Source organism: Dromaius novaehollandiae, chromosome 19 (assembly GCF_036370855.1).
Source record: "Dromaius novaehollandiae isolate bDroNov1 chromosome 19, bDroNov1.hap1, whole genome shotgun sequence".
NCBI classification, from domain to species: domain Eukaryota; kingdom Metazoa; phylum Chordata; class Aves; order Casuariiformes; family Dromaiidae; genus Dromaius; species Dromaius novaehollandiae.
In genome coordinates, this window is record NC_088116.1 from 8,005,067 (window position 1) to 8,018,816 (window position 13,750).

The 13,750-nt window shown below is 64.5% G+C and overlaps 1 protein-coding gene and 1 long non-coding RNA gene across 2 annotated transcripts; one reads left to right on the plus strand and one right to left on the minus strand.

The window, feature by feature from the left end:
• Positions 1-4,754: 4,754 nt before the first annotated feature.
• LOC135330331 (uncharacterized) lies at positions 4,755-6,004 on the minus strand. The gene is made up of 2 exons (XR_010392289.1): positions 5,390-6,004; positions 4,755-4,880 (listed from the first exon to the last, which is right to left on the minus strand). It is a non-coding gene; the product is annotated as an uncharacterized LOC135330331 (long non-coding RNA).
• A 996-nt stretch (positions 6,005-7,000) lies between these two features.
• Positions 7,001-9,470, plus strand: HSPB1 (heat shock protein family B (small) member 1). The gene is made up of 3 exons (XM_026107252.2): positions 7,001-7,805; positions 8,843-8,906; positions 9,116-9,470. Exons 1-3 carry the CDS (start codon positions 7,445-7,447, stop codon positions 9,282-9,284), a joined length of 594 nt encoding a protein of 197 aa, XP_025963037.1. The 5' UTR covers positions 7,001-7,444; the 3' UTR covers positions 9,285-9,470.
• The last annotated feature ends 4,280 nt before the right edge of the window (positions 9,471-13,750 follow it).

The window sequence follows — 13,750 nt, forward strand, 5'->3', positions numbered from 1 at the left end:
GGGGGACGGGGTGGGCAAGCACAGAGCGAGGGAACAAATTGCTTAGCAAAGACCTTGGACTGAGCTGGCACGGGGCGGCTGTGGAGCCTGTGGGAGCGAGGAGCTCGCTGGCCCCCTGTGCCCTGGGTCCCATCCTATTTCACTTGCTCCAGCCAGCGAGAGGCCCTCATGCTTTCTTTGATTTGTTTAATTTTTTTTTAGCACAAGTGTATCCTTGGGGGGGTTGGGGAGGGGAAAAAGATGAGGAAAGGGTTTCTGGAGCCAATGCTTAATCGAAGGGGGCAATGCAATCTAGAGGAGAGCCCGGCCTTTCCACCGGCCCTGGCAAAGAAGAGGAATCGCTGCTTCCACGTGGCATTGCTGACTTACCCGGGCTCCTGTGGGCCTCCCAGGCTTGTACCTGTGAAGACAGAGGCAACATGAACTATTTTGGGGGCCCTACAGGCCCAGGCAAGCCCAAGCACACTGAGAGCCACCGATGAACAAAGACTGTGGCCACGGCAAGCGCGCCCCGCTCCGGCACCAAGGCGTTGGCCCGTCTCCAAAGCCAGATGTGAGGAGGATCCTGGCATTGCCTTCAGCCTCGTCAGTCTGTTCCCAGGTGGGGAGGTCTGTCGGGCCACTCCGCACAGGTTCATGCTGCTCTTCTCAGCTCAGGACCTGGCCCTGCCAGTCCGGCACGGCCACCCGAAGCGCTGGCCCGGGGCTCACGGGCCCCACCCCTCTCGCCCCGGGAGGTCAGCCGAAAGCTCCTGGGCTCTTCCGCAGCCTCTCCCATCTCCTGGGGCGGATGGGGCTCGGTGTGGCAGTGGTCTGTGGCATCACGCTGGTGGGGGACGGTGAGGGGACCGTGTCGGCACCATCCAGCTTGTCTGCAGTGGGACGGAGCCGCAGGGCAGAGGACTGAGGAGGGGGGTCTTCCATCTTCGGGGCTGCGTTTCCCATGGATTTCATTTCATCCTGCACCCCCTTGCAGAACAAACTCCCCGGGACTGTCTACCCTGCCGTGGCTGCGGGTCCCTGGGGTGTCCCCTTCCTTATCGCTGGGATACGCTGTGTAGAGGGGAGCCGTGAACCGGCTCCCTGAGGCCAGGCTGGGAGACCAGCTGGAAAGCAAGAGTTTGGGGCCATGAAACATTAGCAGGCGGCTTTCACCCGGGAAAAAACCACACGGAAGACTGCAGCCAGGTCGGGAGGCTGGAGGGGAAAAGGTGCAAGTCTGGAGGTGGCTGCAGGACCCAGGCTGCAGGACTTGGGAGCGCGGGGTGTCCTCACGCAGGTGCCCAGCTCACAGCGGCCATCCTGACATCTCTTCTCTTGCAGAAGATTTGGCAACACAGTCCCTGTCTGCCCCAATATCTCAGTATTTTTCGATGGGGAAGAAAACAAAGAGGTAAAAATGCCCCCTGCTCTGCCCGTAGTCCCTCAGCAGTAGTAGGTGCAAGCCCCCACGCTGGGGCCAGTGCCTGGGCTGCCCGTCCCTTGTCCCTCCAGGGCAGAACTGGAAAAAAATCCAGGTCCCAAGAGCTTCAGCGCCCTGTTTTCATCCCTAAGCCCTTGTCATCGAGCCCCCTTCTCCTTGGTCTTCATGTGGACACACAGCAGCACCAGGAGCCCATTGAAAATGAACAGTTTGAGGGAAGAAGCCACGTGAGATGGCGTTTGAGCCCAGAGCTGAGGTGCCCCCACAGTGTGTCTCCCAACAGGCCCCGCTCCCCTTCCTGCAGAACTAGGAAGCTCTGGAGGACTGTGCAATTGTCCTCACACCCTTCCCTTTCTTGGACACTTCTTCTTTCTTTAAGACACCCAGGTTCATGCATGGAGCCACACTAGGAAGACCCGTTGCATGAAGACACCTTCTCAGAGTATCCCCTGGAGCACAGTAACCTCCTTGGGGTCCATTTCCCCAAGCGGCTGTGCAGTGTCATGGCCTCTTCCCTGCTCAGGGACTGTCTCAGTAGGCCCCTGGGCTGCAGCCACATGTAGGGCCAGTGGAGTGGGGCGAGGTGGTGCCCAAGGACAAGGGCTTGAGATGCTGCCCAGGTGGAGAGGAATGAATCTAGTCCAGCAGGCCTGCAGCTTCAGCAGCACAAGCCCACTTCTTGCCCCATGTTGGGTTCACAGCCCCCCCCACCTCCTTATCTAAATTCATGATCCACTGCCTGGCCCAGATCTGGTCTCGATGGCACTTTTGTCTCACAGCCAGGGCTCCTGACCCATCTTCCAGTTGCATGGCTCGTTCCTTGGGTGAGGTTGCCCTGTTCGCAGTCCAGCCCCTTTCCCAGGAAGCGCAGCCCCAGCTGAAGGCTTCAGCTCCCTTTCTGGAAGATGCTGCCCCTGGTCCCCCTTCGCTGGCACACGTAGGGTGGCTGTGCTTCAGGGTGTGACATGTGAGCAGGACACAGGAGTGCAGAGCAGGTAGGATCTGTCCCAGCCACTCTGGCCACACTTGACTCTCGATCCCATTGGCTCCCATCTCTCAGCCTAGCACAGGCACTTGCTGAAGCTCCTTGAGCAGCAGCAGGGCACAGCCTGCATGTCAGCTTAAGTTTAAAAAGAGAGGGAGGAAGGTCCCGTGAGTATGGGAATTTGCTGAGAAGAAGCAGAGCGGTGTAGCTGGTAGCCCTGATTTTGCAGAGCTTTCCTTCTCACGATTTTCCAAAAAGCTCTTCCCAGCTGCCTGGGGGCTGAGGACAGCTCCCAAGCCCTCCTGCGTGACAGCACCCTGCGGCTGTTTGCATTTAATCCACATGGGCCACGCATTTTCCGCCTCACTGGAGAAAGACGATACGGATGAGCCTCCTTTGGTGGAGAGAGCAGCTGCCCGGATTAACCCGTTGCCCCCAGATTGAAAGCTGGGCTTTGTCAATCCCTCTTGACATCAGTTTCCAGCCAGCCTGGCTGGCTCGGGGGGATTGGTAGGACCGAGTCATCCTTTTTGAATCCTGCTCAGCCGGTAATGCAAAGGCCTCGTTAGTCCATGGCCACTGCATGATGAATTGAAGGTCTCAGGAGGGCAGAAATATGAGTTAAGCCAGGATTGCATCTGGGGCCAGACCCCACTGCGCAGGGCTGAGGTGGTCACAGTTTGCCCAGCCCCTTTCCAAACCTGCCGCTGGAGAAAATGAGCCAAACTCAGAGAGACGAGTCAGGCTGGGAGGATGGAGAGGGCCCTGTGTTGGTGGCAGAGGTGCTCTGGGGAGCCTGGAGACTGAGCAGGGTGGGATGAGAGGGCGAGGGTCTGGGCGCAGCTCCTTTTTGGTGTGGAGACAAGAGCTGCAGGTCATCTTCCAAGCCCGGCACAGGCTGCTTTGAGAAATCGGTTTCCCCTAGGCAGGGAGTCACTAATGTTTGCACTGAGGCCAGGACAATTCACCAGGCCTTGGAGAAGTATCTCTAGGGCCTGGGACATCTCCTGATCCAAGCCCCCTAGTTTTCCAGCCCATCTCTCCATGCAGCCAGTCCTGCTGCACTTGCTCAGCTAGGAGACCCTCTTCCCCACGGAAGCGGCTGCTGTCTGCAGCAAAATTTGCTTCCTGGCAAATGTTCCTTTGCGCAAGGACGTGACAAAGCCTCAGAGATACCTCGCGGAGGTGCTGCAGGGTGGGCAGGGGCCAGGGAGAGACGGGGCCTCATTGTGATTCCAGGCTGGTGCGCCCGATCTGGAAAGGAGCTGAACCAATTGCCCAGAAAAGAAAAGCAATTAGAAACGGATTTAACAGGTAAGGAGGAGAAATGATTGTGTTTCTCAATTGCTTGGCTTGTTCCAGCATACCAGGCTGAAAGCCCCGGGCAGGACAGCCACCCCGGCAGTGTGCTGGGACACACGGACCAGGTGGGCGCAGGGGGCAGGAGTGCCGTGGCACAACCCCTCGCTCCCCCCGCGCAGGCTCCCTTGCTGGGACGGGGCGCTCCCAGGGTGCTGGTGGCTGAGGCGGCTGGGCCTCTCTCTGGTCCAGGTTGTTCCAGCTCTCCGTGGGCCTGGCCTGCCCGTCTTCCCGAGATGCCCCATTGCAAAGCCAGAGTGGGGGTCGCAATGGGCCTGGGTGATGCAGAGACAAGGGTGAGCCGCAGGGCCTCGGAGGGCTGAAGTTTCTCCAAAGCCTGGCGTCAGCGTGGCACGGTCGGGGCCATGCCTTGCCCTCCTCGGTCCCCGCGGGTTTCCTGCACGGTACCTCGGTGGCACCGCGGCTCGTCCCCTCCTTGCAGCCCTGCAGCTCCCCAGCCTGGCCAGCATCTCCTGGATGGCTGGTGGGGCGCTTTGCCCTGCTTTGCACCCACTCACCTGCTGTACCTGAGCAGGGGTGGCCTCAGCCGTGGGCTCCTGCTCATCCTCCCAGCTTGCACTGGCCTCAGACTGGCTGTGGGAGCCCCAAAATTGAGACCAAATCTGAGTTTGAACCACCAGAGCAGGTTTATTTTGTGGCATTTTTGCACCAGCCTGGGGAGGCTGTTGCCAGCCCCTGACAAGGCGCCTAGGTTGGACGCACTATGCCATCAACCCCGTGCGCCCCAAAACGCTGCAGTTTTGGCCTCTTCTCCCTCTTCGTCCCCCTGAGCAGAAGCAGCTGCCGGGGGGGCTCTGCTGCCCGCACGCCCCCCGCCCCAGCGCCTTCCCCCGCACCGTCCCTGGTGGCAGCGTCCCCGAGCCCTGCCACCCCCGAGTCCTGCTCTGCGACAGCAACCCAGCTGCAGCGCCGGCGCCGACAAAGACAGCACATCAGGGAAAATTTCCAGTCTTCCTCTTTTACAGTCTCTGTCTCCTGCCCGCGGAGGGAGCTAACTGGAACAAATACTCTGTAGGAATACTTCAGTATTTTCCTCGCGCGCGCGCTCTCTCTTTTTTTCTGGATTGTGAGTACAGCTGTAGATTCAGTGAGCTGGTTCAATTATAATAAAATATACAGTATATATTGTAAATGACTCTGCTGGGCACGGAGCAGGTTCTTCCTGGCGGGGCCGCGGCACGGGGTTAGCACAGCGTTAACCCTGCTCACTCCGTCCAGCCCTTTCCAGGCTCCATCTGTCTGTCTGCCTCCCTGCGGACCCGGCCAGCTCTCGTCCTCGGCCTCCGTCTCCATCCGCCCATCCATCTCCCTCCTCACATCCCTCCTCCCCTCCCTCCCACCCCCACAGCCCCTCCGGCACCTACCGCCTCCCCCATCCCCGCGGGGCTCCCCGCCAGCTCCGGGCAGGATGCGGCCCTCCGCATCCAGCCCTATCCAATTCGGCTGGTTTTATCCCTTTTTCCCCCTGCGGTTTCCATGGCAACGCTCCGGCTCTCCCAGCCGCTCCCCTTCCCCAAACAAAAGGGTTTGCCAGCTGCCGCGGCACGGGGTGGAGGGACCCCCGACCCCCCTTTCCTGAACATCCCCTCTCCAGTCCTCACCACAGCCTCATCGGTGTCCTGCAGGGGGGGGGATCCCTGGGTTTCTGTGTCCCTGCACTGAGTGCGTCAGGTCTCAGCTGCACCCCTTCCTCTGGCATCAGGCTGCTGCGGAGGAGCCCCCTTCCCCCCGCCCCGGCCTCGCCCCGCGCCGGGGCAGGTTGTGCCGGGCCCGGGAACCTGGTTTTCTGGGGCCACCGTGAACTGATTCATTGGCAGAATATGGGTCAAAATATGGGACAAAGAGGCCAAATTTCAGTGCTGGGCCTTAAAAACAAAGCTGTGAGGCTGCAGGGAGCTGGGAAGGGAGCGAGGACGGGGCGGGGGGGAAGTGATGAAAAGCCAGCTTGAGGCTAAGTCAAAGCTCAGCCCCGGGGAGGCACGTCCTTGGAGAGGGGCTGCGGGGCCGTGGGGCAACTCTTCCCTGGGTCTGGGGGCCTGGAAGGTCCCTCTGGAACTGGGAATGAGGAGTCTGGTTGAAACCAGCACTGCTGCCCAGGTGGCAGCGGGTGCCGCTGGCCAGAGGATGATATTTGGACATGAGAGCAAAGGACTCCGGGAAGGAGCCATCCTCCTGCCCCGGAGTGCGGGCTGCCCTTGTCATCCCCATCATCTTCCACCCCCCAGCAACTCATTGGTCCCCATCAGTCCCATCACCCTCACCAGTCCCCATGAGCCCCATCAGCTGCAGTTGCCCCTGTTGGCCCCGTCAGTCCCATCAGCCCCACTGGCCCCCAGCAGCCCCCATGGACCCCCCCCCCCATTGACCCTGTCAGCTCTATCAGCACCCACCAGTTTCTGTCACTCCCCCATCAGCCCCTTTGGCCCACATCAGTCCCTTTCCCCCATCAACCCCCGTTGGCCCTCCTGGCCCCCATTAGGCCCTACAAGCCCCCACCAACCCCCACTGGTCCTCATCAGCCCCATGGACCTGCACTGACCCCACGGGGCCACATCAGACCCACCAGCCCCTATTAACCCTCCTCAGCTCCATCAGCTGTGTCAGCCAGCACGGACTCCACCAGCCCCATCAACCCCTGAAGGTCCCCACTACCCCCCATCGACTCCTGCCAGCCCCAGCAGCCCCATAGGCTGCCATCCCCCCCCCCCCATCAGCCCCAGCAAGCCCCGCCAGCCCCACCAGCCCCACAGGCTGCCATCAGCCCCCATCACCCCCATGAATCCCGGTCAGCCCCAATCAGCCCCATAGGCTGCCATCACCCCCCCATAGCCCCATCATCCCCCGTCAGCCCAGTAAGCTCCTACTGGCCCCACAGGCTGCCATCAGCCCCCATCAGCCCCATCAGCCCCATCAGCCCCATCAGCCCCCATCAGCCCCCATCAGCCCCATCAGCCCCGTCGGCACCCACCAGTCCCACAGGACTCCCCGGCTGCCTCGGGCAGCGCTGGATGTTTCTGAAGACGCCGTCCCCGGCCGGGAGCGCAGGGCCGCGGGGACGAGGCCGTCGCGCTCTCGCGGGAAAGCGCCGGCAGCGCCGCGGAGGCTCCCGGCCGCTCCAGAAGGTTCTGGCCGCGTCTGGCGGGGCCGCGGCCGGGTGACACAGCAGGCGCAGGGCCGAGCGCCGCTGCTCCACTGACTCATCCCTCGCAGCCCGCCCTGCCGGGATGCACCGGCCCCGAGCGCCGGGCTGCTGCTGGCGGCTGCCCAGCCGCGCCGCCCCCTCCCCGCAGCGCCGCGCGGCCCTGCGGCTTTTACGGGAAAGGGGGAGAGAAAGGCCGGGAGCAGCTCCAAGCGCAATCCGTCACCTGCGCCGAGCGGCGCGGAGGCACTCGCAGCCGCGGCGGGGATGGGGAGGCCGGGGCGCTGGGGAGGCCCGCGGCTGGCCGGGGCCGGCGGCTGCGCACTGCCGCCCGGGCCTGGGAAAGTTGGCAGCGCCGGCTCCCGGCCGCTCCTCGGCCGTTCCCAGGCCCTGCTGCAATTTCCATTAATAGCCAGCTGAGAGGCCCGGCTAAAAATAACCGCCCGCCCTCTTCATAAGGCCCCGGCGCCGCCCCGGCAGCAGCCGCAGCCCCGGCAGCCCCTCCGCACCGCGCGAGATGGCCGAGCGCCGCGTGCCCTTCACCTTCCTCCGCAGCCCCAGCTGGGAGCCCTTCCGGGACTGGTACCACGGCAGCCGCCTCTTCGACCAGTCCTTCGGGATGCCCCACATCCCCGAGGACTGGTACAAGTGGCCCAGCGGCAGCGCCTGGCCGGGCTACTACCGGCTGCTGCCCAGCGAGAGCCCGCTGGTGCCGGCGGTGGGTGCAGCCTACGGCCGGGCGCTCACCCGGCAGCTCAGCAGCGGCGTCTCCGAGATCCGCCACACCGCCGACAGCTGGAAGGTCACCCTGGACGTCAACCACTTCGCGCCCGAAGAGCTGGTGGTCAAGACCAAGGACAACATCGTGGAGATAACCGGTGAGTCCTCGCCACCGCAGGCCAAAGCGGCAGCGGGGCCGGTCCTGCTGGCAAAGTGGTGATGGGAAACCAGAAAAGAGGGAGCAGGGGGAGGCAGGGAGGGGAGGAGGCACGGCACGGCGTGGCCATCCCGGGGGGGCTCGGAGCGAGGCGCTGCACGGGCTGCAGGGACACTGGAGGAGCCGCGGGGACACTGGCGCGGGGCTGCGCTCGCCCACCCGGCCGGGATGGTCCCAGCAAATCCCCCGGCTGGGGCCAGGCACCGGGGAGGCGAAGCCCCGCGGCTGCGATGGGCCGAGGCTCGGCCAGGGCCGCCCTGACGAAGAACAGCACCTGCGGCACTGGGCCAGACACATGCCAGTGCCTCGTGCTCTGGGGGGGCTGGCGGCCGTGGGCGGCCTTGTGCGTCCCCCCCCCCGCAGCGCCGGTGGGTTTGGGCTGCGCTGGGTGCAATTCCCCAGCCGGTGGGATTTGGGACCCCCGTTCGAGGCCTTGGGGCCAGCTGGGGTGCAGAGGTGGGCTGCAAACCCTGCAGCTGGGTCTGGTCCCCGCTGCCAGCACCGGCTCCTTGTGCCGCCGGGAGCAACTGGCTGCCCCTGAGTTTGGGGATGCTCCTGGAGGGGCCAGTCCTGGGCCCTGCTTCCTGCTGGGGATGTGGGAAGGGGAGGAAATCCTCCACCCCCATCATCCAGCCCTGCTTCTAGCCTGATACCAAGGCAGGGAAACCCAGTGCCCTTGTCCCCATCCCACGCCATCACCCCAGCTCTGCAGGGAGCAGAGATGAGCCCCCACCCCATGCCTCCCTCCCCGCAGCTCTCAGCCTTCGACCCAATCCTGCACAGCAGGGAGGGTGCCCAGCCCCTTGTCTCCCCAAAACGCTGCCTCGTTTGAGCTGCACCATGGCTGGGATCTCGCCCCGCGGCATGGGGACCTCCCCGGGGTGCTACCATGGGGAAGGTGGACCTGAGCATGGAGGCCCTTCCAGCTGTGGTGCCCAGCCACCAGGCTTCAACTTTTCCTGGCTTTTCTTCCTCCAGGGAAACACGAGGAGAAGCAGGATGAACACGGCTTCATCTCCCGCTGCTTCACCCGCAAATACACGTAAGTGCCAGAGCGAGACGGGATCCTGGCAGCCCCACACCCCTTTGGGGACCTCTCCCATCCACCAAGTCCTGCCCTATCCCCTCCGGTGCCTCCCCTGGGCAAGCTGGGGTTGTCGCTAGCCCAAACGGGGAGGACGGGAGGCAAAAAAATGGGGCTTTTGAGAGCACTGGGGCCTCACGGCGCTGATCCCGCTCTCCTGCCCGCAGCCTCCCGCCCGGCGTTGATGCCACGGCCGTGCGCTCCTCGCTCTCGCCGGACGGCATGCTCACCGTGGAAGCGCCCCTGCCCAAGCCGGCCATCCAGTCCGCCGAGATCACCATCCCCGTCACCGTCGAGAGCCAAGGCAAGAAGGCAGAGGAGCCGGCCAAGAAGTAGCCGGCCCTGAGGAGGGAGCGAACCCACCGCCTGCCGCCACTGCCCTGCACAAAACAGCTCCTCACGCTGCCCCCCGCTTTGATCCCCCTTTTTATTCGTTATTTTGTACTCACTCTGTCACTGAGTGTCTCAAATAAATGTGAAGAAAAAAGTAGAATCAACCGGAATAAACGGCCGTGAAATAAAGCCGCCCTGTGCCCTGTGTCCCCCGGGCAACAGGCCTGGCCGGTGGAGCCGGGCTGGGACATGTGCTGCAGGCATCCATGCTCCCCCTCCGGTGGGGCTGGCTGAGCCGGTGGCCCTGGCCATGACGGGGCACATGTGGGTGCTGCCTGGGACCAGCATTGCTTTCGGATGGGGCACAGATGCTGCTTGTGCTCGCACCATCCCCATCCTCTGATATCCCTGGCCTCCAAAATGCCAGGTCTCCAATATCGCAGATCTCCAGTATCTCTGGTCTCAACATTCCTGGTCTCCAATGTTCTGGGTCTCCAATATCCCACATCTCCAATATCCCACATCTCTAATATCCCAGGTCTCTGATATCCCAGGTCTCCAATATCCCAAGTCTCAACATCCCTTGTCTCCAGTATCCCAAGTCTCCAATATCCCGAGTCTCCAATATCCCAAGTCTCAACATTCCTGGTCTCAGCATCCCAGGTCTCCAATGTTCTGGATCTCCAGCATTGCAGATCTCAATATCCCACATCTCCAATATCCCACATCTCCAATATTCCAAGTCTCTGATATCCCAGGTCTCCAATATCCCAAGTCTCAATATCCCAAGTCTCCAGTATCCCAAGTCTCCAATATCCTGGGTCTCCAATATCCCAAGTCTCAACATCCCTGGTCTCAACATCCGAGGTCTCCAGTGTTCTGGATCTCTGACATCCCGGATCTCAATACCCCACATCTCCAATATCCCTGGTCTCCAACATCCCGGATCTCCACTATCCCAGGTCTCCAATATCCCAAGTCTGAACATCCCAGGTCCCAACATCCCAGGCCTACAATAGCCTGTGTCTCTGATATCCCAGGTCTGAACATCCCACATCTCCAATATCCTGGTTCTCCAACATCCTAGGTGTCATCATCCCAGGTCTCCAGTATCCCTGGTCTCAACATCCCAGGTCTCCGTTACCCTGAGTACGTGGCTCCGGGGGGATCCCAGCCCCTAACACCCACCCCACTGCGTCCCCTCCTTCCACCTCCCCCCCAGGCACCGAACGTGCCCCAGGCCCCAAAACCAAGCAAAGCGCCTGCAGGCCGCAGGGGAGCCGGTGGGCAAAGCCGTGCCCGCGGGACGGAGCGCAGCCCCGACGCCTTTCAGACACCGGCTCCGTCCCCCGGTCCTGCCTTCGGGCGGGAGCAGCCGTGCCGGGGCCAGCTGCAGGCAGGGGTCTGCCGCGGGAGGGCTGGGGCCGGCGCCCGGGCGGACGGGAGCCGCGGCGGTTGCGTTCCCGCTCGGCCAAATCCCCGCTAATCTCCCCGTGAGTCATCCCGGAGGCAGGAAGCCTCTCCGGGCGCCGCTGACCTGCCAGGAATCCCGCGGCCACCGGCCCCTTCCCGCCCGCTTGGCAGCCCCCTTCCCCCGGGCTGCCAGCCCCTCGCCTCCAGCACGGCCTGTGCTTGGTGCAGCGAGTTTGGCAGGTCTCAGACACCCCGGGTGGCGGTGGCGAGCGGAGGTGCTCCTGCGCGGGGGCAGGCGTTGGCTGCGTGTGCCCCCCCTCCACACCGCCCCGGCCCTGCATCCCGGAGTGGGAGACGTGCGGGACCCCCCTCCCCCCTTGCTCTTCCCACCCCCCCTCCCGCCGGCTCCAGCCCTCCATCATTTTGGGGACGGTGGCCACGGCAACGGGCGCGATGGAGACGGTTGCCATAGCGAGCGGCAGCCCTCTGGCACCCTGCCCGCTGCGGAGGCACCAGGCAGCCCGCGGGGAGGAGACGCAGCAAAGCTAGCATGGCCCCCCCCGCCCCCGGCCGGCGCTGAGGCCCCGGGACCCCCCTCCAGTGCTCGGTGCAATGAGTTTGGCAGGCCTCGGGCAGGCACCGTGGCCCAGGCCGCTGGGGCGAGGAGGCAGGTGCTGCAGCGCTCCGCGGCAGGGAGGTTTCCAGGTGCCAGGGCTTCGCTTTCCCTTGCAGCAAGAGCCGAGCTGGCCAGTGCTCTTGGGTGTGATGAACTGCCCCATCCTCAGCCGGAGGCTGGAAAGAGCCCCAGGACACCGGCCATGTCCCTGCCCTGTCCCCCACCGGGGGAGGCCTGTTGACTCCCTCGGTGAGAGGAGGGGAAGGTCATCTGTGACACAAGTGGGGCCGGGCTCAGCTTGGCAATGCAGCGATCTTGCTTTAGAAGAGAAAAAAATAAAGGGCAAAAAAAAAGAAAAAAAAAAAAGGCGGGGAGACTTCGCCCCATGGCCCCAGGGTGGGAGCTCGGTTGGGGCATCCCACCCTGCCCGGCCCCGCGAGCCCCTCCGCGTGGCTCCGTGCCCCCTCGGGGACCCCGTCACCTCCCACGCTGTCCCCCGCATTGCAGTTCCCAGCGCCGTGCTGAAGGCGCCGGGCGCTGAATCCTGCCTGAGCCAGCGGAGACAACGCTCCTGTGCTCCCTGCCGCTCGCTTGTCCTCCCTCCGCCTCCCTCCTCTCCCCATTTGCCGTTTTGCAGCCCCCTCCCCGCCACTGCCGGGTTCAGCACCAAGGCCGTGGGCCGGGGAAGGCAGCGGGGACGCGATGGCCACTGTCAGCCCCCCCTGCTCCACCCCCGTGCTGTGCCTGGGATGGTCACCCTGGATGCGCCGTGCACGGCACCCCCCCTCCCCCCCGTGACTCCACGTAGGGAAACCGAGGCCTCCCCCGGCGAGGGGACAGGGATGGGACGCAGGCGGCGCAGGGCTAATCGATCAGGGCTTTAGGGGCTAATTTGCTGGCACAGCGCAGCCCCGCCCGGCCCCAATTTCCCCGGTGAGCCCGGCTGCCTGGGACCGTCCCCAGGGCTGAGCCTCCCCCGTGGCAGGGAGAGGCCCCCCGGGGCCCCGTCCCGGCAAAGAGCCGAGGGGCCGCGGGGGCCTCCCTGCTGGAAGCAGGCATGGCCCGAGCAACAGGGAGGGAGGGAGGGATGCAGGGATGCGGGGAGGGATGCAGGGATGCAGTGAGGGATGCAGGGATGCACAGAGGGATGCAGGGAGGGATGCAGGGATGGAGGGTGGGATGAAGCGTGGGAAAGCCGGAGGGACGGGAGATAAATACAAATCCCTGCAAACCGTGCTGCGAGCGCCAAGGCGCAGGGAAGGGCTCTGCCTTGGCTGCCCGAGGAGCGAGCCAGAGAGGGGGCATCTCCTACCGCAGCCCCGGGACAGCCCGTTCCGGCACCGCGAGCACCTCTCGGAGGGAGGAGACCCCCGCGGAGGCATTCCTGCCCCCGCCCCACTCCCGGGGAGCCAGGGCCACCCCGTGCAGCACAGCTGGCGTTTTGGGGTTCACCTGCCCGGTGTTTCCCCGCTGGCCCCTTCGGGCGCGGGGCGGCCAGCCGTGGTTACGTAAAGCCGCGGGCAAGCGGGCAGGAGGCAGGCCGGGAAGCGCTGCCGGCGCTCTCACCTCCTGAAAAGCCGCTGCAGCCTTAGCAACAGGCAGGCCATTGGCGCGCGGCGGTGTCGGCAGCGTTGCGGCCCGCTCCCCGGGGTGCCCACGGGGCTCGCCGCGCGCGGAGGCAGCGGCGGGGCGGGAGCATCCTCCCGCAGGGCTGCCCGCACCGCCGGGGCTCGGGAGCCGCCGGCTGCATCCTCCGCGAGGCCAGAGCAACCCTCGCGCCAAGGGGCGAAGAGGCCTCGGCGGGGGCGCGAAGCAAAGCCGGCCGCCTAATTCAGCTGCCTTCACCCGCCGGGCCCCCTTCCCGGGGGCTATTCCCCCGCACCAGCCCCCGGCCCCCTTTTCCCGGGACGGCCCGCCCCGCCAGCGCATGAGTCAACGCACATTTTCGGTTTACGGTTTCAAAGGGAGGGGATTATTTTTACAGCGTGAGTCACCGCACGCAGCTTCGAGTGGAAAAAGCCGCGGGGAGGGAGGCCAGGGCCGGGCGCCCCCCGCTTCGCCCACGGCCGCTCAGCCAGTGTCGTCCGCCGCGGGGCCCCGCGTGCCGGCGGGGAGACCCTGCCCGTGGCTCCCCCCATAGGGAAGAGCTCGGGCGCAGCCCTGCCGCCATTTGCCCTCTCCCAGGATCCGAAGGTTAAGCGCAGGCCGGGAGGGAGGCGAGGGACTAGTCAACCATTAACCCGCCGCAGCAGCCAGCCCCAGCGCGCGCTTGAAACCGGAGCCGAGGGCGACGCGCCGGGTTTAACGTTCACGGCGGAGCGCAAAGACCGCCGCCTTCCCCTGCTCCCGCTGCAAGGAGCCGGGGCCCGAGGAGGAGGGTGTTTGTCGCAGGCCACTCCGGCTGTCCGGCCCGCGATAAGCGAGCGGGGCCCCAGATAAA